A 25,461-nucleotide genomic window follows, 5' to 3' on the forward strand; every position below is an offset into this window, starting at 1 on the left:
ACTTTCCGCATTGAAATCTAAACTAGACAGCTTGAATAAAGATGATAAAAGATAATGATAAAAGAAAAAGATAAATGATAAAAGAAAATATGTACCAATATATGCAAATATTTGCGGGAATGTGCAAGGCTCCATTGCCACCCCCACCAATTCCCATGGCACTCCCTTGAGCTGTGAGTAGTTCCAAAATGTCCCAGAGATGGCAGCAGAACAAAACAGGAGCTGAAGGTAGAGTTACAAGTGTCAGGAATGCATGGGCCTGTCGATCAAAGGAGACGGATAGATGGAATCCTCCATGGATGGAAGAGAAGGAAGAAGAAGGGGCTTGACTTCCATGATCCCTGACTTTATACCGAGTCCTACATAAATATATGGATGGAATACTTTGGTTGGTCAGTTTTGCCATCTGTCTAGTCCGACCCTCCCTATAGGAGGGTTGCAAATATGAGTCTTCTTCTTTAGAAGTGTCCAAATTACCAAATCCAACAAGTAGAGCAAAGTGTACTTGGTCTCTCAGCAGTATCTATAAACACTGAGCATTATCAATCCAGTAGCTGGAAAACTTGCTGCTAAAAAGAGTGCTGCTTAAAAGAGAGTTCATTGAAGAAAAAAAAAAAAAATCAATAAAAGGAAAATTGGAGTCATCCTGGCTCAAAGCAGGACAGTTAGCAAATGAGGAAATGTGAAGAACCACTGAGAAAAACTGTCTCTTTTAGATGAAAGGCACTATATTTACTTGTTGAGGTCTGTAGTCTTAACTTTTCCTGCTGTTATCACAATACTCTTGTTTTCTGTTGTTGCACAACTCCTAGTTGTGCATCTTATTGTGATGTCCTCTTAGGTCTTTTGGCCAAAGCCATTTCTGTGTCTAGTATCATAGAAATGTGGAACTAGTATTCAAGCATTTTTGTCCTAACAATTTTACTCCTTTGGATTTATTTAATCCAAGAAGATTAAATTCTGAAATCATGAGTACAGGAAATGTAAATATTATATATATATATATATATACACACACACATACAGAGAGAGAGAATAATGATATATTTTGCATTTTTGCAAAATCTGACCAGTGAATGGTCAGAGGTTCCCATGATTATGTACTTCCTTTCAAAGTGGCTGTTGCCTTTTGCTGCTTTGGGCAAGACCATGGCTGTAATCTGCAATCTGGAAGACAGCAAGTCATAGAATGATAGAATAGTTTTGACTGGAAAGGAACTTTACCCAATATCCCCTGCAATGAGCTGAAAATTCTTAATCTTGATGAGGTTGCTCAGAGCCCTGTTCCACGTGACCTTCAAGGTTTCCAGGGATGGGTTATCTACCACCTCTCTGGGCAACCTTTTCCAGTGTGTCACTGCTCTTGTGAAAAATATCTTCCTTACATGTAGTCTAAATCTACCCTCTTTTAGTTTAAAATAATTACCTCCTGACCTATCACAATAAGCCCTGTTAAAAGGTTTGTCCCCATCTTTCTTAGAAGCCCCCTTAAATTACTGAAAGGCCACTGAGGACTCCAAAACTGTATGTAGTACTCTAGGTAGAGTCTCGTGAAAGTGGAGTAGAGGGGCTTCTTTTGATCAGCCCAGGAAAGAATTGGCTTTCTGGGCTGTGAATGCACAATGCCAGCTCATGGCCAGGTTTTCATTCAGCAGTATCACCAGTCCTTCTGCAGGGCTGCTCTCAATGTTTCACTTCACTGTCATTCTAACTGTGGATGTAAGACATCCTTAGATGGCAAATGGTGGTTGCCTTTTTCTCCAGACAACACAAAGTAATTGTTGGTCACTCATGGAAAAAATGTAGGATAGCCTCTTTGAAAATAATCAATTGTTCACACAATTTTAGGAAAAAATATGTGTTCTGTTTAGCTGAAACTAGAAGAGCAAATATTATTCTATTGAAAATACAAGTGTCTAGGATTGGTTGGAGTCATCGCAGTATGAAGTGTTGTTTGGATATGGTAAATGATCATTTCCCTGAATCAGAATTTCGTTTTCTTTTCTAATAAAGTATGTGATCACTGTCTGTAATTCTTAACTCAATTTAGCCACAGCCTTTGTCATGAATTCGTGTTTTTACATTCTTAGTCACCGTATTTACTTTACATGCTACAGGCTGAGAAATATCATGAGGAAAGTATCATTAGTATTTAAAAAACAATTTTGCAGGTTGATGCACACTACCATTTACTTATATTCTTGATAGGAAGTTCAGCTGTCATCTCCACTCCAAAACCAAATTTTTCTTAAGACGTGAGAGTTTTAAGAATTTTATTCTCTAGAGAGAAATCAAATAAGAATTTTCTTGTGTCCAGTATAAGTGTTTCTGGCCACATCATAGCTCAGCACTTTGTTAGCTGTAAACAGCAAATGCTTTCATACTGAAAATAGATTGTATTTTCACATTTAAGACATTGTATTGGTGAAGTAATGATGCTTCTATGACATCTCATGATAACTCATCATCTGTTTGTAACAAGTCTGCTATGTCTGGAAAATAAATCATTTTCATCTCCCTGGAAAATCTAATTTTCTGAAAAATGTCAGTTTAGAGAACCATTAAATACCAGTTCTCATTGAAAGTAAGGTTAAATACAGATGTCCCTGGGCTAATCTATTGGCTGTCTTAGTGGTACTGGTGGTAACAGTAATTTTATTAAAGGTATTAAAGCCTCTGAAATGGCTGTTATGTTATATGCTTTTGCTATATGGGCGTTTCCAATGTCTGTGGCATACAATTTAGGTTTTTTCCTCAAAATACACAATCTGCAAGCTGATGGTGCTAAAGGGCCTGAACACCATGTGTGGACTACTCTCTTGCTTCTCCAAGGTCGTTACTTTGAATCTGTTTAGTCTATTGCAAATATGAATTTAAGAATTTTATGTTGTTATCTTGAAAGGTATTTTGGGTTTTCATGGGTACCTCCATATATGTCTTTGTAGATAGGAAGCAGTCTGCTGAACATAATCATCAGAGATACAGACTAAACTTAGCAGGTTTCAAATAACATGAGCATATAAAAGGACTTAACAGGAAGCAAGACCTGAACATTAAACAAAAGGAATGCATGTATACTGTCAGTTGTGATTATTATTTGGATTTTGAAAACTAAACCAAATAACCTCTGTGTAAGTTTTTCTTTTTCATGAATTAAAGTGCCTGAGAATATCAACAGGAAATGTTGCTGCCATTTAATACATACTTGTGTTGTACTCTGGAGCCAGAGAACGTACAGTTGCTGGCAATGGGAAAAATACAGGTTTCTAAACTGCTTGGACAGTTCCTTTGAATTTCAGCAACTTTTTTGGTGGGTAAATTAAGAGACAAATCAGGTATATAAGAGAAAATCCAGGTATATATCCTACTAATCACAATACTGTTGTCCTGACCAATACAGACATTCTTCACTTGATCTAAAATGGTTTTCTGTAAGGTCATGCAGTATGGAAGAGCTGAGATATATATATTTTGTTTGTAAGGAGGAGTGGGCCATGTTTATGCTATCAGCATCACTGAAGTGAGTGATTTGTTGTGATGGAGATCTGTTATTAATAAAATGTTTTTAATGAAGGAAGAACTGTCCATTTACTGTCCTTCCATTCTGTTGCTACCATTATTACCACATAGGCCCACTCAGGACATTTATTTTGTGCAAGCCTGTACCATAGACAGTAAGTGCTTAATAATTTTCTCAGAGACTGAATAGCTTAAATACTGTTAAGAGTACTACTTCTATCTAAACCTCTCTTCCAAATTTGTAGATACTTAAACATGTCGTGGTACTGTTGTAGGTATTTGTGTACAGCTTTGAATTAAAAAAGGATATTGCCTTTACTTTGCTTTGGATTGGCTCAGACTTTCCCAGGACTCCCTTTCTTCTCTTTGCTACCACCCCAGATTTACATAGTTGTGCATAGGATGAGGATAGGAGCCCATAATAAAAGTTATTGCTGTTGGACCTGCCTCTAACATAGTAGTTGTTAAGCAGCTCCACAGGAGGCTCTTCAAGTCTTTTCTAGTTCTGAGAGCTGCAGCTGTCTCTTGATGGAGGAGACAGCATTTTGATAGAGGAGGTATTAAAACAGAGGCAAAGCATACTAGGATGTCATTCTAAAGTAGCTCTGCTTCTTCTACTGAAGTAGAAGGGAAAATTGTAATGTCCAAAATCTAAACTCTATCCATCACTTCTGAGGATTTTGAAGTCTTTTGATCTAAGTGTATGGATATACAAAGTATGAAAAAAATTGACCTGTGTCTCAAAAACAACTGTATTGCTCTATTGTTGGGGCTTTTTTAATTCATTATGTTTGAGGTTTAAAAAAAAATAATATTTAATTTTATTTTCACCAATATCCAGGATGCTTTTAAGCTGAATTTTATTGCTCTGGAGGAGGGAATGATGAGATCCTTAAAACACAGTGTTCTTTTACATTAGAGAATATAGATGGTGGTGTATTCCTCTGGGTATGAATTAAATATCTGATGTAGTTTTCTAAGAAAGCAAGGCCAAACACTGTCATAGGGCACATTAAAACCCAGGTTGTTCAGACTTTTGGAAATGTTTACATTTATTTGCACTTGTGATAAAGCTGAACAAGGCAGAGTAACTTGATTTGGCAGTGTTACATATGTTCATCCCCTCTCAAGTCCCACATCCCAAAACTGTAAAACTCTTGGGTGCTAAGGTATCCCAAAACACAGATACTGTAAGTTTGAGTGGTAAAAGTGAGGGATTATACTGTGTCCCTTCTGTACCAAGCCTGAGGAAGAAATTGTTTGCATGCAGAGGATGCAGTGCCTATAATAGTATAATGAAATCGAACTGCCATTATAAAACATTTTGAACATCAGCATATTTCAGTGAAAAACTATTTCACGTAAGTTCTGGCTTAGAAGCTTTATAGCAATTGCAGATAATCACTCTTTGAATGGCAACTTGGTCATGCTCTTTAAACTGATTTATCACTGTAACAACTACTGAAACACCTTTACAATTTTCATTTGAAAATAATATTTTATTAATAAATAGCATAATTCTTATGTTGGAACTCTGATAACTGTAATTTTCATGTCTATTCACATGGATGCTATTGCCTGAAATTTTAGTGTGCTGGTATGATCAATTCAGTTGTAGTCTGTAATTTTTTTATTTTTAAATGAAAGTAATTTTGTAACAATTCTGAGGTGGGAAATAATTAAAATACATACTGCCAAGATCTCAAAGAACAAACAAGCACACTTTCAGCAACATTTAAAGTTTATTTGCTTTTACTTACCTCTCAAGAGCTATGGTCCAGTCCCATGGGCTGTGTTCTGTCTCTCAGAGGCATAATCCGATTCGCACTTTAAATACTAGAAGCAATACAGCTGCTTTCTGTGCTTTGGTGTTTGCAATGCCAAAGCTTTCAAAAGAAATACAGAAAATTCAGAGCATGAATGGAGGTCTTGATTAGTAAATGTTTTCTGTGCCTCTTCTCTGATACCTAATTTTTTAAAAAAATCTTTATTCTATAGATGAATTGGGTTAATAAATTGGGATCTCAGTTTTTTAGAGATATTTTGCTAAGGAGGACATTTTTGTGCACGTTTGCATTGCATAAAATTTTATACATATATAAAAAGCAAATTGCATCTCCCTTATATGCCCCTGAAATTTCAATAGAACTAAAATCCTTCAAGGATTGTTCTAAAACTACATAGTGCTATTTAGAGTCAGCGAGTTATGTTTTGTCTTTAAGTTAGTACATTTGTATATAAATAACATATATGTTTTAAATCCCTTAATAATTCCATATTTGCCAAGGCTGGTATGACTTATTAATTTATCTTTGAGTTGGAAAGCTCTTTTTTTTTCTTGACTGCCTTTTTCTGCATGTGGTAGGATGGTACTACTGTCCTGGTTTTGCTGGGATAGAATCAGAATCGATTTTCTATTCATGGAAGCTGCATTTTTGGGGAGACTGCAGCATCCAATAAAGAAGAAACAAAGTTGACAAGATACTTTCACAGAATCATAGAATCACAGAATCATTAAGATTGGAAGAGATCTTCAAGATCATTGAATCCAGCCCTAATCCAACTACTACAAACACTGAACAATATCCTGAAGTGCCCCATCTAAACACTTCTTGAACAAGTCCAGGATGGCAACTCCACCACCTCCCTGGGCAGCCTGTTCCAATGTCTCACTACTCTTTCAGTAAAAGAATTTTCCCTAGTATCCAACCTGGCACAACTTAAACCCATTTCCTCTCATCCTATTGCTAGTTACTTGGAAGAAGAGATGAACGCCAGCCTCTCTAAAACCTCCCTTTGGGTAGTTGTAGAAAGCAATAAGATCTCCCCTGAGCCTTCTTTTCTTCAGACTACATAACCCCAGTTCCCTCAGCCTGTCCTCGTATGACATGCCCTCCAAACCCCTCACCAGCCTCGTTGCTCTTCTCTGGACACACTCCAGGACCTCAATGCCTTTCTTATACTGTGGTGCCCAGAACTGAACACAGCACTCAATCTGTGAACTTACCAGGGCCAAGTACAGGGACACAATCACTTCCCTACTCTTGCTGGACGTACTGTTTTTGATACAGGCCAGGATGCCATTGGCCTTGTTAGCCACCTGGGTACACTGCTGGGTCACGTTCAGCCAAGTGTCCACCAGTACTTCCAGATTCTTTTCCACCGGGCTGCTTTCCAGCCACTCATCCCCAGGCCTGCTTGGGGTTATTGTGACCAAAGTGCAGGACCTGGCACTTGGTCTTTTTAAACCTTAAGCTGTTGACCTCAGCTCATTGATCTAATCTGTAAAGATCTCTTTGCAGTGCCTTTCTACCCTCGAGCAGATCAACACTCACACTCACTTTAGTGTTGTTTGCAAACTTGCTGAGGGTGCACTCGATCCCCTCATCCAAATAATCAATAACAATATTAAACAGAACTGGTCCCAATACCGAACCCTGGGCAGCACTACTTGTGACCGGCCGACATCTGGATTTGACTCCGTTTATCACAGCTCTTTGGGCCTGGCCATCCAGCTAGTTTTTAATCCACTGAAGAATCCACCTGTTTATGTCATGGGCAGCAAGTTTCTCAAGTAGAGTACTGTGGGAGGACTTACTGAAGGTCAGGTAGACAACATCCGCAAACTTTTGCTCATTGACTAGGTGGTTCATCTGTTCATAGAAGGAGATCAATTTGGTCAAGCACAACCTGCCTTGCATGAATCCATGCTGGCTGGGCCTGATCTCACTATTATCCTGCACTTACCATGTCAGTGCACCCAAGATGAACAGCTCCATGATCTTCCCCAGTATCGAGGTCAGGCTGACAGGCCTGTAGTTCCCTGGATCTTCCTTTTGGCCCTTTTTCTAGATGGGTGTCATATTTGCAATCCTCTAGTCATCTGGCACCTTCCCTGTTAACCAGGACTCCTGATAGATGATGGAGGGCGGCTTGGCAAGCTCCTCTGCCAGCTCCCTCAGCACTCTCAGGTGAATCCCATCTGGCCCCATAGATTTGTGAGTGTCCAGGTGGCATAAAAGGTCATTAACTGCCTCCTCCTGGATTATGGGGAGTTGCTGTTGCTCTCCATCCCTATCAGGAGGTTGAATACCCTGAGGATAATGGGTCTGACTATTAAAGACTGAGGCAAAGAAGGCATTCAGTACCTCAGCCTTTTCCTCATCCTTGATAGCAATATTTCTCCCTGCATCCAATAAAGGGCGGACATTCTCCTTGACTATCTTTTTGTTGTTAATGTATTTGTAGAAACCTTTTTTGTTATCCCTCACAGCAGTGGCCAGGTTCACTCCTAGCTGTGCTTTTGCCTTTCTGATGTTTTCTCTGTATGACCTAGCTAGATCCCTGTAGTCTTTTTGAGTTGCCTGCCCCTTTTTCCAAAGGTGATAGGCTCTTCTTTTTTCCTGAATCCCTGCAAGAGCTCCTTGTTGAGCCAGGCTGGTTGCCTTCCCTGCCAGCTCATTTTGCCACACATGGGAACAGCCTGCCCCAATGCCTCTAAGACTTTCTTCTTGAAGAACATCCAGCCTCCCTGGGCTTCTTTGCCCTTCAAGACTGTCTCCCAAGGGACACTCACAACCAGTGTCCTGAACAGTCTGAAGTCTGCCCTCTGGAAGTCCATGGTAGCATTTTTACTGACCCCCCCCTCCTTACTTGACCAAGAATTAAGAATTCTATCTTTTCATGGCCACTAAGCCCAAGACAGCCTCTGACAACCACATCACCCCCCAGTCCTTCCCTGTTTGTAATCAGTAGGTCTAGCAAGGCACCTCCCCTGATAAGCTCATTTACCAGCTGTGTCAGGAAGTTATCTTAGACACACTTCAGGAACCTCTTTGATTCTTCTCTGTTGTGTTGTATTTCCAGCAGATGTCTGATGAATTGAAGTTCCCTATGAGCACAAGGGCTGGCAATTTGGAGATTTCTGCCAACATAGCCTTATAGCCTCCTTGTCCTGGTTGGGTGGTCTGTAACACACTCTCAACAGGATGTCTGCCTTCTTGGCCTTCCCCCTAATCCTTACCCATAATTAATAGAATTCATAGAATAGAATAAAATAGAATCATAGGGGTTGCAAGGGACTTTTGAAGATCATCAAGTCCAACTCCCCTGCTGCAGCAGGAACACCTAGGGAAGATCACACAGGAACATATCCAAGTGGGTCTTGAAAGTCTACAAAGAAGGAAACTCCACAACCTCCCTGGGCAGCCTATTTCAGTGCTCTGTTACCCTCACAGTAAAGAAGCTTTTCCTCATGTTGAGGTGGAACTTCTTATGTTGTAGCTTAGTGCCATTTCCCCTTGTCCAGTCACAGGGCACTACTGAAAAGAAACTGGCCCATTCTTGACATCCACCCTTTAGATATTAATAAGGTGCCCTTTTAGTCTTCTCAGGTCTTAGCCTTTCTTCGTATGACAGATAGTCCAATCTCTTAATCATCCTCATAGCTCGCTGTTGGACTCTTTCCAGCATATCCCTGTCCCTCTTGAACTGGGCAGCCCAGAACTAGACATAATACTCTAGATGTGGTCTTATGAGGGCAGAGTAGAGGGGGAGCAGAACTTCCCTTGACCTGCTGGCCACACTGTTCTTAATACATCCCAAGATACTATTGGCTCTCTTGGCCACAAGGGCACACTTCTGTCCCATGGATAACTTGTTCACCAGGACCCCGAGGTCCTTCTCCATGGGGCTTCTTTCTAGCATGTCCACCCCTAATCTGTATCAGTACCTGGTGTTTTTTCTCCTAAGGTGCAGGACTCTACACTTATTCTTGTTGAACTTCATTAGTTTCATCTTTGCCCAGCCCTCTGTCTAGATCTCGCTGAATGGCTGCACAGTCTGCAGGTGTATCAGCCAATTCTCCCAGCTTCATATCATCAGCAAACTTGTTGAGGATATACTCTGTCCCCTCATCCAGGTCATTGATGAAGATGTTGAATGAGACTGGGCCCAATACTGACCCCTGGGGAATACCACTAGTCACAGGTCTCCAAATGGACTCTGCACCGTTTATCACAACCCATGGGTCTTCTTTCCTTTTCCTGATACCCCTTCTTGGGTGGGGAGGGGTCACTGGGTAATAGAACAGCTGGCTAAATGAAGACAGCAATTTAGGCATATTTTGATGAAAAAGCATTTGGACATGGTGGGTCTCCAGGTAGAAGAAGTGTGCCTAGAAAATGTATAAGATCAGCCAGTCAAATATCATCTTGATAGAAAAAGGAGTCAGAAGACTGTTACTTCTGTAGATTGTTTCCTGAGTATCTCAAGAAGACAAGAAATTATCAAGGAGAGTTACATATGTTGGTCTGGATGTGCACTTAACCATGCTTATGGCAACTTAGCAATTATTTTTCCTGTGTAGCTGTTTTGCCTGTGTGCTTTTCTGCCTGTGTTTTTCCATCCCTTGTTGATAATAAGCAAACAGAGATTCAATTTAGGAAGCCTCACATCAATTTTTTTTTATTATTTATTTTACAATATAAAGAGTTTAGAGAGGCAAAACAAAGAAATTTGTGTAGTGAAACACAGAAAAAAAATAAATTAGAGTTGGCAGCAGAAGAATTTATGTGAGTTTGAAATATGAAATGTCTGCAAAAATAGCCTCCATGCCTTCTAAACTAAGTCTGCAAAACAGGCTTCCTGGAGAGTTGGTTCAACTGTTCTTTTTCTTCACATCTAAAATTAAGAATTCAAATATTAGCTAAATTACCTAACAGATGACAAAAACGAGGAATGAGAAGCAGAAATTGGGAGACCTAAGGTATTTAATGATATTGTGCTATTCAAGTTTAAGAGGTAACAAAGGGGGAAAAAAAATGATTGTTTAATACTAGAGTAGCAGAAACTGTGACAGAGAAGAAAGGAGTGAGGTGGTTTTACAAAGTATGAATTACTGTAGCACTACTAGTGTAGAGCCTGACCCTTTGTATTTAGTTTTCCTGGCCCCTCACAAATTCTGTGGCATGTGAAAGACCTAGGCTATTGCTCTGTCAGCCCATTACATTGCAGTCTTTACTTCTATGTTTCCATCCAGTCTAGATTTAAAAGGGATCAGGGCTTTCACTGTTTCCCATAGGAGATTATTACACAATCTAAAAGATCTGACTTTCAGGAGAAATTTTATTGGTAGTTTCTTAAATTTTCTCTTTCTTAATGTAATTTCATTAGTTCCATCTGCTATACCCTCTGATATTGTACTATGTTAAAGAGTCTTCTTTCTGCTTGGTGTTCAGATTCATGGAATACAAGTAGATAATAATGGCCCATTCTCTTAATCATAATTTAATCAGTCTTATTTATTTGTTACAATCTTCCACCATTTCCACCTTTAAACATCTTGTCTTTCTTCTTCACTGAACTCCCACCAGTTTTTCCGTTCATAAATGTGCTTGGTCCTGCCAGGCAAGTACATCCAGATGAAGTTAAAGGTGAAGAATGAATATCCATGATCAGAAGGTAAAATAAGTCCTGGGGCTGCTATAATTATCTTATTACTGAACACTCTTAACTGAGAATGTTCAGTTACTATTATATTTAAATGAATAATAAACTTACACAAATAAATTTTCTGAGCAGTCAAACCATCTTGCATCTGATCTACATCTACGGTGGCACAATGGCAGCATGAGATGATGATTATGGGATTTCAGTGGTGAGGTTCCCATATAAGTTTTATATCTATTTTAAAGGCATTTAAGATTATAATCTGATATTGTGAATTAACATAGACAGTGATATTGTTATTTTGCCCTTTTTATCTGCCTACAGATGCCAGTGGAAGGGATACCACAGAGAAATCCAAGAAATTATTGTATTTGAAAGCTTTTTTGTTGTTGCAAGGGGTAGAAGACCACACTTTCCACTACCATTTCAATCTTAACAACTGTCTACCAACAGTCTGGTAGACAATTGTCGTCTGGTTATGGAAGAAAATAATGTGTGGTTCATCTAAGGAAAATGATGGTCATCTTGTATTAAGCAATAAAGATTTTCTTAGCAGTTGGTGATAATAGAATCATAGAATTATTTAGGTTGGAAAAGACCTTTAAGATCATCAAGTCCTAATGTCAACATAACACTCCCAAATCCACTACTAAACCATGTCATCTACATGACATCTACATGTCTTTTAAATACCTCCAGGGATGGTGACTGGAACACTTGCTTGGGAAGCCCGTTTCAGTGCCTTACAACCCTTGTCTTTCAGCATATGGGGGCAGCCTGCTTCTGCACCTGTAAGACTTCCATCTTGAAGAATGTCCAGCCTTCCTGGACTACTTTCCCCTTCAAGACTGCCTTCCAAGGGACTTTGTCAACCAGGTCCTTAAACAGTAGGGTAGGAAGCTTTCTCTTCAGGGTGGATTGACTCTGGGTATTGGGCCTTCTGTTTCTCTCAGGAGAGAGACTTTTATGACAATTACCCATTTTTGGGTTTTTTTTAATGGAAGCTGTTTTGACATGGGTGTAGGCCAACTTAACCTCAGCAACAATTCCAAGGCAAACCATCATCTTCATGACTATTTAGTTAGCCTTGTACCTGTTTTGTGAGGGCACCAGAGAAGGTGGGGTGGTCTCCGAGGAGACACAGCAGCTACGGTGGGCAGGAACTTGCAGTCATTGCCTCCGGTCCCTTAAATCACCACGTTCAACCGGGTGGAGAGAAGACCGGGGATGCTCCACATCATGCATCCTGCCTGCCTGTCAGCCCTGTCCCACGGAAGGCAGAGTGCGTTCTGGAAGTCTTTTTCTTTCTTGCACTGCCTGATACTCCACAGCCTTCTCACCTCCTCCCAGAGCTGTGTTACTAAGCAGGGAAGTTCCTCTGCCTGGGCATATCTCCCACAGGCTTGCTCACTGCTGCCATCCCATACTGACATGGGAGTAAAGCACAGCCTGCAGCCTTATGCATGCGTGGCAGGGTGTTCCCTCCAGGGTTCTGTCTGGGAATCTGTGTCTGCATAATTGACCTCTTGGCCATCATTGCTATAGGGAAAATATGTCCTCAGTCTCAGGAGACAACACCTTAGGGGGTGTTGTAGCTTCAGAGGAGGACTCACCATGCTCTCCTTAAAAAGAAAAGGTAGAATCCCTGCTATTTTGCTAAAAATTGGCCTTGAGTATGGAGCTGCATAGAACACTTCCATAGGCATTGTGTTCTGTCTAGCAGGTGGAGTGTCATTCAGAAATACAGCATAGAAGAAAATAAGAAAATAAAAATCTCTTTATAGTCACCAAGAAAATATAAAGAAATGAGAAATGACTGGAACCATTTCACTGGAACCATTTAATTAATATGAAAACATATCCTAGTGACTTCTAATACTGAGTAGGCTTTATGTCTCTGACGAAAGATGTGAGGCTTTCCTAAGGTATTTCCCAGTTATTAAAAAATAAAATAGTTTGATGACAAATTTATAGACGTAATGTGCAAAATGCACTATTTCATAGCAAACAGGATCTTTTTCCATGTACAAATTGCATATGAGTACCCATTTTAATTATGTATTTAGTATAATGCCATTAGAATGCTAAATATATTACAATGTCTATGTTAATATAAGGGCAGCTTGCATGGTAGTTATTTTTTTATTTAGTAAATGTCATTGGTAGGCCATGCTCAGGAGTATGAAAATACCATTACGTTATTACATGACTTATAGGTTTTTCACTTGAGTACCTAAATATTAGTCAGTAACCAAGCAGAGACCTGAAGTGTGGTCAGAACTCCACAAGAAGAATAATTAAAAATAATAAAAAAATAAAATACACAGGTACCTTTCCATAACCAAAAGATTAAATCAGTACTTCATATCTTGGTATTTCGTCATAGCAAGCTAGTCTGAGGTAACGGTTCCAAGACCAATACAATTGCAAAAGTAACTGTATATAGTAACTGTATAAGGAATATAAGAATGGATTTTCAGGAACTGTTTAAGATCATATTCTCTTTAAGACAAGTTAAATATGGTCGTTAAAAAAAAAACACATTTTCAACTTTTTTTTTTTTTTTTCTTGGAGTTTACTAGTATACAGCATATGTCTAATAAATAAGTGACACGTTTGTTGCTCCATTTTCTCAAAATTTTACTTTGTGTTGAAACTGTCTCCCTACCCAAATCATAACATTACTGATAATATTTGTGAGAGTTTGGTTATTGTTCTAGCTTTGTCTCAAAGAATCCTGTTTCTTTTCTACCAGAAACTGTCCCCATCACTCTAGATATCACAACTGAATTATATCTGTTACAGTGTTAGAATTAAGTTTTTAATAATTTTCTATTTTTTAATTATTAAATTAGCCAAAATACACATTTAACTGTGCCTAAATGTGGAAATCCATATTTTAGTAATATTGTGTTTTTCTCCAGAAATGCAAATAACTATTAGGAAATTTAATATTAAGTTTTCTATCTCAAATTTTAAATCATACGTCACATAGATAATTTCAGTTGTCTATGCCATTGCTCTAAAAATAGAATGCCCTAGAAGCAGTAATATTTTTCTCAGAAGTATTTAAACACATAAAAAATGTAGCTCAAGAAAATGAGGTCTTGGGGAATACCCAATACATCACACATCCTAGTAGTATGGTGGATTGAGAAAATTAAAATATTTCTTTTAATACAGTATCTTAATCTGGCAATAGGTGTAAACTGCTGTTTCATTTAAACTAATCTATATTGATGTATACATTGTAGATTCACATGACATGTTGCTTACTTGTGTTTCAAAGACATTTGGTGCACCACAAATAATTGGTTTGATGCATCATGACTTAAAAGAAAATAATAAATGCTTGTACAAAATCTGTGTGCCTCTGGAAACAAAAATATTTAATAATTGACTGTCCTTACTGCAGATATGAATGGGTTAAGACCTGGTTTGGGTTTTGCTAAATTACAAGGATTTGCTAAGAGCAGAAAATTACAACAGTGAAGGATTGTGTATCAGAGCTCAGTATGTACATACTGTAGGATAACTACTCAATAGAAGTTTCCTAAGTTTAAGTATCTACAGCCATAAAATAAATCCTCAGGGGAATTGTAAATAACTCCTTTTTTCAAATAATTTTTCTCATCCCCAGCTGTATAGACAAGCAAACTGAGAGAGACTATTACATGCTGGAAAAGTGCTCTCCTATTTTAAGAGCACTACAGATCAGAAGGTTCTGCTTTTTTCCCCATGGACGTTTCTGTGTTATTCTTGTCCAATGGATCAATCAGTTTTCAAAAGTCAGGGGACAGCTTCATTTTGTGAAGCCTAGGGTCCTTTGTGCCATGCAGTCAACAGAAGATAGCACTCCTGGGACTTTGTACTTAACGCTTTTTGAGTCTTTATTCCTGTTTGTTTAGAGTTCTGTGGCTTAAACAAAACTGCATTGTTCCTGCCTCACTTTTCCTTTCTTGCTAAATAAGAACAATTGATATTTATATATAGGTACATGGTGACTAGGGAAAGTGAAGAGAAGCTCATAAAAAGGTTGCTTGTTGCAGCTTGTAAACTACACTATATATACTGCAGTGCTAGGGATGACATTGATGTGTTGTTTAAAAAGCTGTTGTCAGGCCAATGCCTATGTATTTTCCATAATGTGTACGTGTTCATGTGTGATATTTAGACTGTTCCATAGCTGCAAATGTGTCAGGAAAAATGCGTTTGATTAACTGACTTCCCTTCCCTTCTCCTTTCCTCTCCTTAGATGCAAAGGCTCCATTCATTATCAGAGATGATCAGAGGAGGAGGGGAGCAGAGTACCTGGGTCAAATGCTGTTAGTTACAGTTTTACAAATGCCATAAGTAAATAGTAGGGAGTGGGAAATACCTAGGGTAGGAGAGAACACCTCTGTGTTTGAAAGTCCTCCTCTGTTCAAAGTATTTGGCCTGGATTTATTTTTAGCTGTGCATATTTACATCTCTCCATTGTATATACATGTCATACTTGTGCATCTTCACCTCTGTCCAACTTTTTCATGTGTCACGTTTTCAGCCGTGCAGGTGTAAGGAACTACAAGCACTGGTGCACTGATGAGGACTATTCTCTCTATGAATTTTCTTAATCTATTTTTTCCTTCTTCTTAGGAAACTATCACACGTAAGAAATTATTTATATAATTCTAGAGCTCAAACTCGTACTTCACTACATCAAGTTGCAATTTCCTTTGCTTCTGTTCGCATTTATACTTACACACATGGTTCCCTGCTTTTGATGCCCCTGTGCTGTTAAGAGTTTGTTTCCTCTAAATTTCATGTATGTTCACGGTATTTGTGGGACATATAATTTTTCCAAAAATCAGAATTTTGCACAAGGAGAATATTGCTAGTCAAACCCCAAAAGTTTGGCCCCATCTTTATTCATCATATTTTTTTGCTTCAGTTTAACATTATTACTGGTTAATAGGTGCACCTGAAAATCAAGCGGTATTGTAGTATCGGGTGCGTTATGTTAAATGAATCTTTTCTAGGACAGCAAGTCTCTTTTTTTTCCCCTAATGAAAAAGAATACCTCATCTTTTCCAATTTTCCTATCAAATGCATCCACATCATCTTGAGACACTGCCACATCCAGCTGCATCTATACTCAACTTCAATTATGTGAAATTACACAACCTACTCTCAGGTCCTTTAGGTTCTCTTTTGCTGTGCGAGGCACAAGCATAGTGCATTTCCTGTGAAGTGCATGATTACAAACTATTCAGTACAAGCCTGTTTTAAGTAAACAGTAAATTAAATATTGTCAGTGCTTTTTCAGACATGCTCTTGTGAAGGAAAAAGAGTTATAGATTTGGGTTCAAGAAACTCTAGATTTAAGAAAGGGCCAGACATAAACCAGGAATCCTTTTTCCTTTTTAACTTCTCTTGGCTGACCCAGTTGCTCAACAGCTGGTACAAAACATTATATTCACATGCCCATACAAGGCATATTGTCTAGACAAAATGCTGAACATAGCAAAATTCCTGTTTACTACTCTTTATTGGAATGGAGCTTTCTCAAAACAGTTCTGTCACGAGCTGTCAGTCACAGTGCTGCCTGAAAGATGGCTAAGAGTCTGAGTAACATGCCTCTTTCAGCCATGACAAATACAGTAAAAATACATAGTTTTATTTGAGTTCTGGTGCCATTATGTTCTGCTACACTAAACAGCCTTACTGCAGGAGTTGGGAAAGAAAGGATCTTGTCACTCCCATAAGAAATGAGGGCCTATGACTGTGACTTCCATACTAGCATGGTCACTAGTGTTTGGAGAAGTATAAGTAAGTTTTATAAAAAACAGAATTTACACATGTGTGCTTGCAAAGTCTCCTTTCATCTCTGCCAGTTAACTCATCCCCAAGAAAAGGCAAACCTCTTTTCTTCCAAGGGGTCAAATATTGTTTTCATTCATACCATAGATATTTCAAAGAGAGCAAGAGTTGCCTGTGTGTGTTCAGGGCTGCACATGATTTATGAATAAATACAGCAAGTACTCCCTTCTTTGTTGTATTTTATTTCACTTTCTTACATGCAAGTATGAATGAGAAGCTCTGGCAATTAATTCACAAATCTATCCAAATTATCAGTGGTATATGAAATGGCATGACATATATAGTAGATCATGTTTCCAGCTCCTCTGTCTATTACCTGATTTTAATGCAATTTGTAAAAATAAAAAATAAATGTAAAAAAGAAACAGTATTTTAATCACTGTTAAAGCAGAGATCCTTTGCAAACAAACAAAAATATTAGTGCAAAAAAGGATTAAAAAATACTTGCTTTGCAAATTAAGACTGCAGACATCTAAAGCAGTCTGATTTGTTCTTTGAAAATGGAAATGAGAATTAACTCAGAAACACAATATTAATAGATGTATATGAGTGCACATAAGGCCAATATGTTCGATGCTGTAATTTTTTTATGGTTTCATAAATAGTGCTATCACCAACATTTCAAAGAAATCTGAAAAGAACAGAGCTCATATGAGGTGACATAAATTTAGTGTATTTTATAGAACACTCTTACTCCAGATATAGCCTAGGGGTTGTGACTTTTCATAAAATCTAATGAATTTCTAGATTTGTCAGCTGTTTCAACACGGATGCACTTTGCTGATATAATGGAAACATTTTGAGCCCAGATCCAAAATATCAATAGCTTTTAGTATTGCAAATTAGTTTGGCTATTGGGTAAATAGGGATGTAGTCCTTGATAAAAAGCAGCAAGCAATTTTGTACATGTGTTTTATGATAACTGCCTCCCCAATGTCTGATCCTGAGTTTGTTTCTCTCTGTTTTCCATTTATTTATTTATTTATTTATTTATTTTCTGCAGAGTTTTAAGTTGAATGTAGATAGCCACTGTGCTTTAAAAGAAGCAGTGGTAGAAGAAGGACGTCAACTTCTTGAGCTTATTGTATCTCACAAATCAGGTAAATCCTTCTGAAATATTGCAAGTCTTTATGTCTCCAGACTATTAAAGAATGAAGAGGCATTGCTGTAAATTACTGCATATATTCACTTCCTTATGTATTATTAATATTTACATTATCAGATTGACCTTCAAGATTTATAAATGTTTCATATACTGCATACAATGCAGTGATACTTATAAAATGAAATACTGCCTGCAAATAGTCTGTTCATTTTATTTTGGTCTTGCTGCTCAGCTGAGTTTCAATTGAAATCACATCACTGAAAACTTCACACTGACACATTCTTTGATGTAGGTGCTGTGGAAATAACATTAAGATAATGAATTAGGACTTAAAATGTATATATGTATTTTACATACTCTGCATGGGTAATTGCATTGATAAAACTTTATTTTGCCACTTAAACTAAGTCTTACATTGATTTTAATATATTTATAAGGAATAGATTAAAATTAAAAGTACCTTTTTCTTTTGGTATGCTTGTCTTTTTCTTCACAGGCCTTAAATCAGGAGGGGGGGTTGGGAGGGAGAAATATACTGACTTCCCTTTCTCTATCCCCACCACACTTATATTTTTAGATGTTTGCGTGACTTGTATGATAATAGGGTTTTAATCAGCATATACTGCTACAGAATCCCTCTTTAATTTTGGCCTACTTAGCATACTTTTCCTCCAGGTTGAAGTTGTCCTTTGGTCTACTGTTTTCTGATCATGTTATACATTGTTCCTCTATTTTTTCACAGCATCAAACAGATTTATCTTATGTGAAAGCTATAGGAAATTAGTTGCTTTTATTTATAGTTCTAAAAAGGTGTAGAAGTCAGAGCGGAGAAGGGTGGTGGAATGGTGGAAAGAAAAATATATTTGGAAGGTTATAAAATGTTTTGAGATAAAGGGTAGATATTAGAGGTGAGATTACCATGGCTTTCGCTACTGCATAGGAACCATAGTTCAGGTGGGATTTTCCTTTTGTGGAAATTGTGAGCTGAAACATAATCAAAATCTAACATGATAGCTAAAATAAATGTTTTGACCATATAACATTGTTTTGCAAGATGAATTTGGATTTACTGCTGAGAAAATGCATTTAAATTATTGTGGTATTTATTCTTTTTAATATCCTGTTAATTCTTTGAATAAAAAATAATATTCAGAGATGCAATTGAGTTTATAACTTTTACTTTTCCCCCTTCATTTTGGAGTAGGACTGAAGGACATGCTGCAGATGATTGCAAGTCAATGGAAGGAACTACAGAGGCAAATCAAACGGCAACACAGCTGGATTCTTCGGGCTCTGGATATCATCAAAGCAGAGATACTGGCTACTGATGTGTCTGCAGAGAATGAGGAAGGGACTGGGAGCCCGAAGGTAAGTGGCTTGAAGTTTGCCTTATTTCCTCTTATTTCCATCTTCTTTTGAACTAGGCAGCACTGAAGTTTTCTTTCCACCCTAAGGCTTTTCATTTCTACTGGGTAAACTTTTTTTTTTTTTATAAACTAAATGAAATGCCTTACTCTGAAACAATAAAAATCGTAAAACTTTCAAGTTTTCCAGGAAGACCTGTCTCATTGTGTGTGGAGGTGCATGGGGGGGGGTGTGAGCATAAAACATTTAGTAAACAAAACATAAAGCATCTTTAACATGAATAATCAGAATGGTTTTAAATTGTTTTGTTGCAACTATAAATCACTATAATCAGTGCAATCACTCAGCTCTGACATCCATTAGCCGCTTGGTTACAGCAAATTAACAAAGAAGAGAGAAAGTGATTCATTATCTCATTCCTGTTAATGACTATCAGATGCATTGCTTAATTAGGGGATGGCCATTGTAGTGGGAAGAAGGTCATATGCTTTTTCACAAATCTTCGTACTCTGAGTAAGTCCTCCATAATACTGCATGTGTTGAATAAAATTACTTTACAGATAAGCTATCGATACTTACCTTGAGTTTGTGGATATTAATTATTAAAGAGGGCTATAGTACTTACCTGTTGCCAAACTTAATGTTTGTAAGAGCATTTTAAATAAAAAACATGCTTATTCAAATGGGTGCAAGCAGTGTAGGGATACTACACACAATACAAACTGCAGATAGGGTCCATGACCCTGAATTATGATCAGTATTAAGCAGAGGTGGTTGAGGAAGGATGTTATTTGAAGTGTTGATTTTTCCAATGCAGTCTAAGCAAAAAATGTGCTGCAGAGCAATCTTAACATCTTGGCATGCAGTAGGCTGAAATTTATAGAAAAATTCAGGATTTCTGTTTCTAGAAATAACAGAGATGGTTGTGCTGAGTAGGTTTTCAGATTCTGATGCCAGAAGTTTTTGTGTTGGTATTCAGTGCTTCCTCGAGAGCAGTTTGTAGTGGCTCCTGACTAGGATTACATGAAATATTCTGGTATTTTCTTACCATAATTCTACATAGCAAGAACGATCTTAGAGATGGTGGATTAAGAGCAAAGGATAACACTGAAACAAAAATACAGGAAAAGACCTATATGCAGGAAACACAATTTGAACTGAAATTCCTCAGCCCTTGAATGGTGGGAAATGCCCTTGTGTCACATATCTCTTACTTTAGGAAGTAAACTTTACTTAATCAATTATCACATAAAAAGTATTCCAGCTTGCTTTTGCTATGGAAAATATGGAATCCCTAGTTTAGAGTGCTTGTATCCAAATATTTACTTGCAAAACGGGGAAATGGAGGCATAGTTTTTCTTGCAATACATTTTTCATATATATTGGTGATAGTTCCTCGCCCCGTGCTTTTTATTATAGCGATAGGAACCTGAAGCAATACTTTTTTGTTCCCTGCAGCCAAATAAAAACACAAACTAATGCCAAAAGGAGAAGTATTTTCAGGTTATTTCATTAATTAAATCACATACCTATATGATCCTTGTGAGTATGGACAGTCAAATACCATCTACTTCTTCATGCTGAAAGATTAACTAAAATAAAATTTCAGTTGTTAATATGACTGTAGATTTCAGTTTGCATTTATTTCAAAAGCCTAAAGGAACCTGAGAAGTATAATAAGAAATCTAAAGATTATATCTAGAGGGTATTTTTCTTTTTACTTTGTTTGAGGAACTACATGAACAGTGTTGTCATTAGAATTCTGTAAAGAAATAGAAAAAGGAGGAATTTCAAAGACCTTAGGAAACTTTTCCCTTAGGACTTTTAAAGTGTGTTTTCATAGCACTATGGCATCTTTTATGTAAGCAAATGTGAGTGGAAGGGAGAGAGGGACATTCTGCACTTTAGACACACATTGTCAACATTTATATTCAAGAATACAGAGTTTGTTTATGAAATCTTTCATTTTATTGTATGTGAGTTTCATAGTGGTTCATGGAAATTGCTGTAGAATACTTGAGGGATTTTAAACATTTCTGATGCCTAAGCTTTTCTAATGTATGACATTTTTTGTATAACCATAGGAAAACAATGAAATCTGGTTTTTAAGTATTTGCTAAAACTAATATTCTGTAATTTTAATATATAAAAAAATTATTACTGTATTCAGCTTAAATTTGAGAATACAAGGTTTTACCTTCTTATTCCATTAGAAGTACCTTTTAAAAAAAGTCTCAGAATTGCCGTGATGCATTTCACCATGTACTGATCTAACATTTCAAGCGGTAAACATGACATACCTCTGACTTCCTTTCAGAATCTTAAAACACTTAGCTAACAGTAGGGGTTTTCTCTTCATGGAAATAGTAATATTCTAAAATAGCTGGAAAAATAGGAGTTATGTTTGTGTATGTGTTTGTATCTTGTGTTTTTCCAGCTTCTGGAGATGTCTGAGACCACTTGTTTTGTAACTGATCTCTTTATAATAAGACTGCCTCCTCTCTATCAGGAAAGGCCTACTGGAACGGTATTGCTTTAAATAAACAGTAGAGAGTGGTATTGAAAAATAACATTATATTTCTTATCTAGTGGCTGTGAGTTGATACCTGAATATCATGCTAATCCATTTAACTCCTAGTTTTGTGGAAAAGTTTTTTGCTTTATGAAGAACTTGTAAGTTAATTGTGTAAGTAATGTCCTTGAAAAGTGTGCAAAACTTACTAGTGTTTGCCCGTAGTAGTCATTCTCCTTCTTTAAAAAATGTGTAGAACAATATTGTTAGAGTCAGTTGAAGTTTCTAATCCCAGAAGACATTTGGACAATTTGTTCATTACTATAATTTTTGGATCTGTATTTTTTTGTTGTGCAAGTAAACATTTGGGTGAAGTTTTGGGGGTTTTGTGCAACAGTTCTGAGCATAACATCAGAACGTAAATGCTGGTAAGTTAAAAGAATAATGGTGTACTCTAGAAATATATATGTAGGCTGGGCATGCTCCTTTCCAGAATAATTACTATATTACTGAAAAAATACTTCTACTTTTCCATTACATCTTCAGAGGAATACGCATAAAACTGGTTAAGACATTGGACCTAATGCTTAGAACATTAAAATCTGACTTAGTTGTCTCCGGTAAAAAGCCCTGTTGGAAGATTCTCTTAACTGTACAATGGACTTGTCTGTCAGTAGGTTAATGACAGAAGCAGTAAGAATTTGCAGAATATTAGAAGAGGTAAAAATATGTTTAATAAACAAACCAAAAATCACAGAAATAGTAGATGGCACAGTCTAACAGTGTTTGAAGTGGCTAAACAAACCTTTCTATTAACAGAAAATGAAAGGCGTTGTAATTTTCTCTTGATATGTAATAAACCATCACACTTTCAGGACCATCTCCCACTCAACTGAGCACAATTTTACAGTTTTTACAGCCATTCTAAATAAGCAGCCTTCAGTACAGAGAAAAGTGATTTTCATGCAAAAATCAAAAACTTATTGAAGTTTTTTTAGTATCTACTACAGTTTGAAGTTCTGTTCTCAGAACTAGTGGATGAACTAAACACTCTGGTCCAGAGTGATTACATCCTTCTCAGTGTTTTAGTATCATTTGAGTTGTATTGCTGAAGTTTCTTAAGCCACAGGAGGACTTTTAAAGCTTCACATCTCAAAGTGAACTTATTTATTGAATTTATTAAATTGATTATCTCTTTCTCTGTCTTCCACATGCACAAACTCAGGATCAGGTGCATGCCTTCAATCCTGTGTTTTATGTTCTCAGTATTGTGGAGTAAATTGTCGAGTAAATAGCCGTCACTTGGTCAGTAACAATTTGAATTATAATGAAAAGGAAATCAGACTCTGACATTGTACAGATATATGGAAAGGGAATTTCATCTGGTGATACGCATGCCATCCTGGTCTATGGTTATCTCATTACTATATAAAGTCATTTATTGGAAGTGAAATGTACAAGGAAAGTTGGTATTTGACTTTAGCAGAAGTAATTTTTTTCTGTAATGTGTCCATAATGAGCCACATTCCTATCTACACGAGAGAGTTTTATGTTGTAAATGCAACACCTTGTAGATCAGACAATAAAATGAAGTTTCAACCACTTTTATCTAGGCTTACTTCCAGTATCAGTAATTACCATCTGCCAACTTAATTCTTTGCAGTTTCATCTGAATATATTAGTCTCTTCAGTTCTGAACAACTGGATGGTCCTGGGCACAGTTAAATATTTACTATGTTTCACTGATTAATAAAATACAAGGTATTCCTGTGCTGAGAAGTATTACAGCAAGTCAGTAGCACACCTTTCACTACTTCAAAAGATGGTAGTAGGAAAAGTGATTTTCTGTAACTAGAACAGAAGGCTCTGCTAATTTGCTATTGAGGCATAGTGTTAAATTGTTGAATATTAAAAATGCTGTCTCTACATAAATAGAGTATTGTTGTGCCTAACAGCTGACCAGTTAAAAATCATTAATTTCACATTCCAGTTCTGAATCTTTTGGAACTTCACAAGTCTAGACTAAAAATACTTTGATCTTACCCTTAGATACACATTATGCCATTAATTCTGCCCTACTAGGACAGAATGTGTTGCAGTTATTTGGCTTAGCTTTAGGTATTTTAGTTTGTGACATCACAGTATTCTTCATCTGCCAGCTTCTGTGTTGGGGATTATGAACCATGGATGACTGGTCAAATGGATGGAAAAGGTAGTAGTATGTACAAAATCCTTCTGTAAATCAATAAATCTACTTTTGGTTTTGTGAAAAATAAACCTGTCTTTCAGTATTTCTACTGGAGCTTGTGAAACACAATTGAGTTCTTTTTATTTTAGCTGTTATCCAAATACCAGATTGAAAACATCTGTTAAGAATTTCCAGGCTAATCAAAATGAGCTACAATGATGTAACAATAAAAATAACCTAAGAAAGAAGCAAAAAGAGGGAATATTTGTTTCTTGTAGTGCGACTAGACACTTCAACTTCCTCCTGGCTTTTAATACTTTGCTTTATAAGTTACATATTTCTAATCTTGTAGACATCATCACATCACTTAGAATGTGCACAGACTTAGCCATCAGTGTAACAAAAAGTATCTTCCTGAAGGATTTAAGAGATGAAAGCATAATTTTACTCACCATTTTAGAGTGCATAAATAAAAGGAAACAGAACATGTTGTAGAATAGGTGTAGCAGCAGAAGCTGCCATCATTTGAACAGTCTGACTATAGGAAATTAGATGGTACTGACTTAGAGTGAGTCTTAATCATAGAATTTAAAACACAGATAAATGGGATCTAGGAGAAGGTTTCAAATATGTGATCATGATAGCTGGGCAGAAAAGTTTTGTTGAAAGTACTGTAGCAGACTCCAAGTAATAGTTGCAAAATTTTACATGAGAGTGTTAGTATAGATAGAAAGAAAACATAGAAATTCCGCACCTTTCATCACATTTCTTGTATAGGTTTTTTATTGATAAAACCTGTATCTTGCCAAGAAAGTGCCTCTATCTTACTTTAACCAAAATTTTCTTCAGATAAGCAGAAGCTTTCAAAAACTTATGCAGAACCAAAATAGTTGCTACATCTCTATGTAGAGAATGTTTTCTTTAAGCTTCTAAGTAAATGCTATCTTAAATTGGTACATTGCATACAGAATAATATTAATAGAATACCTTCTCTCCTTTGTAAAACTGCTAAGATTCTTCTATCTTATATTTTGTGTATTTTCTAGAGTAAAGGAATTATGTAGCTGAACAAGTTCTTGCTGAGTTAAAATGCTTTAACTGAGCAAGTAATTATAAGGTGAAATATTTTAAATTCTAAAGCTCGTAAAATTTGAATTTTCGGGTCATTAGACCAGGGCCTTTTTCACAAACACTGGAACAAGCAAACTGAACCTTTTTTGGTCAGCTCTTTTACAAGGGATTTCTTCCCACCTCACCCTGAGAGATGCAGGTGTCTGAACTACTGTTCCTTTCCCAGAGGAAGACTGCTACATTCCAGCTGGCTGTTCATAAGGTTTTGCACAGCTGAGATCTTCCAGGAAACTCTGTAAATCAAATCATGTCGTTGGCACCCTAATCTTCTTGTGCTTCTGAAAGCTTGTGGACTGTGCTGATGCTTGGCTACTTCACAGGGAAAGAGGCTGT

At 37.0% G+C, this 25,461-nt stretch overlaps 1 protein-coding gene across 1 annotated transcript in view; it reads left to right on the plus strand.

Moving 5' to 3' along the window:
* The window catches only part of AKAP6 (A kinase (PRKA) anchor protein 6), a 239,156-nt gene that overhangs the window by 78,472 nt on the left and 135,223 nt on the right, over positions 1-25,461 (plus strand). The window contains exons 6-7 of the mRNA XM_009993930.1: positions 17,831-17,927; positions 19,137-19,300. Of these exons, the coding sequence (XP_009992232.1) occupies positions 17,831-17,927; positions 19,137-19,300 (261 nt within the window). The remainder of the gene's footprint in view (positions 1-17,830; positions 17,928-19,136; positions 19,301-25,461) is intronic.

The sequence above is a fragment of the Chaetura pelagica genome, unplaced genomic scaffold (assembly GCF_000747805.2).
Source record: "Chaetura pelagica isolate M959 unplaced genomic scaffold, ChaPel_1.0 scaffold11, whole genome shotgun sequence".
NCBI classification, from domain to species: domain Eukaryota; kingdom Metazoa; phylum Chordata; class Aves; order Apodiformes; family Apodidae; genus Chaetura; species Chaetura pelagica.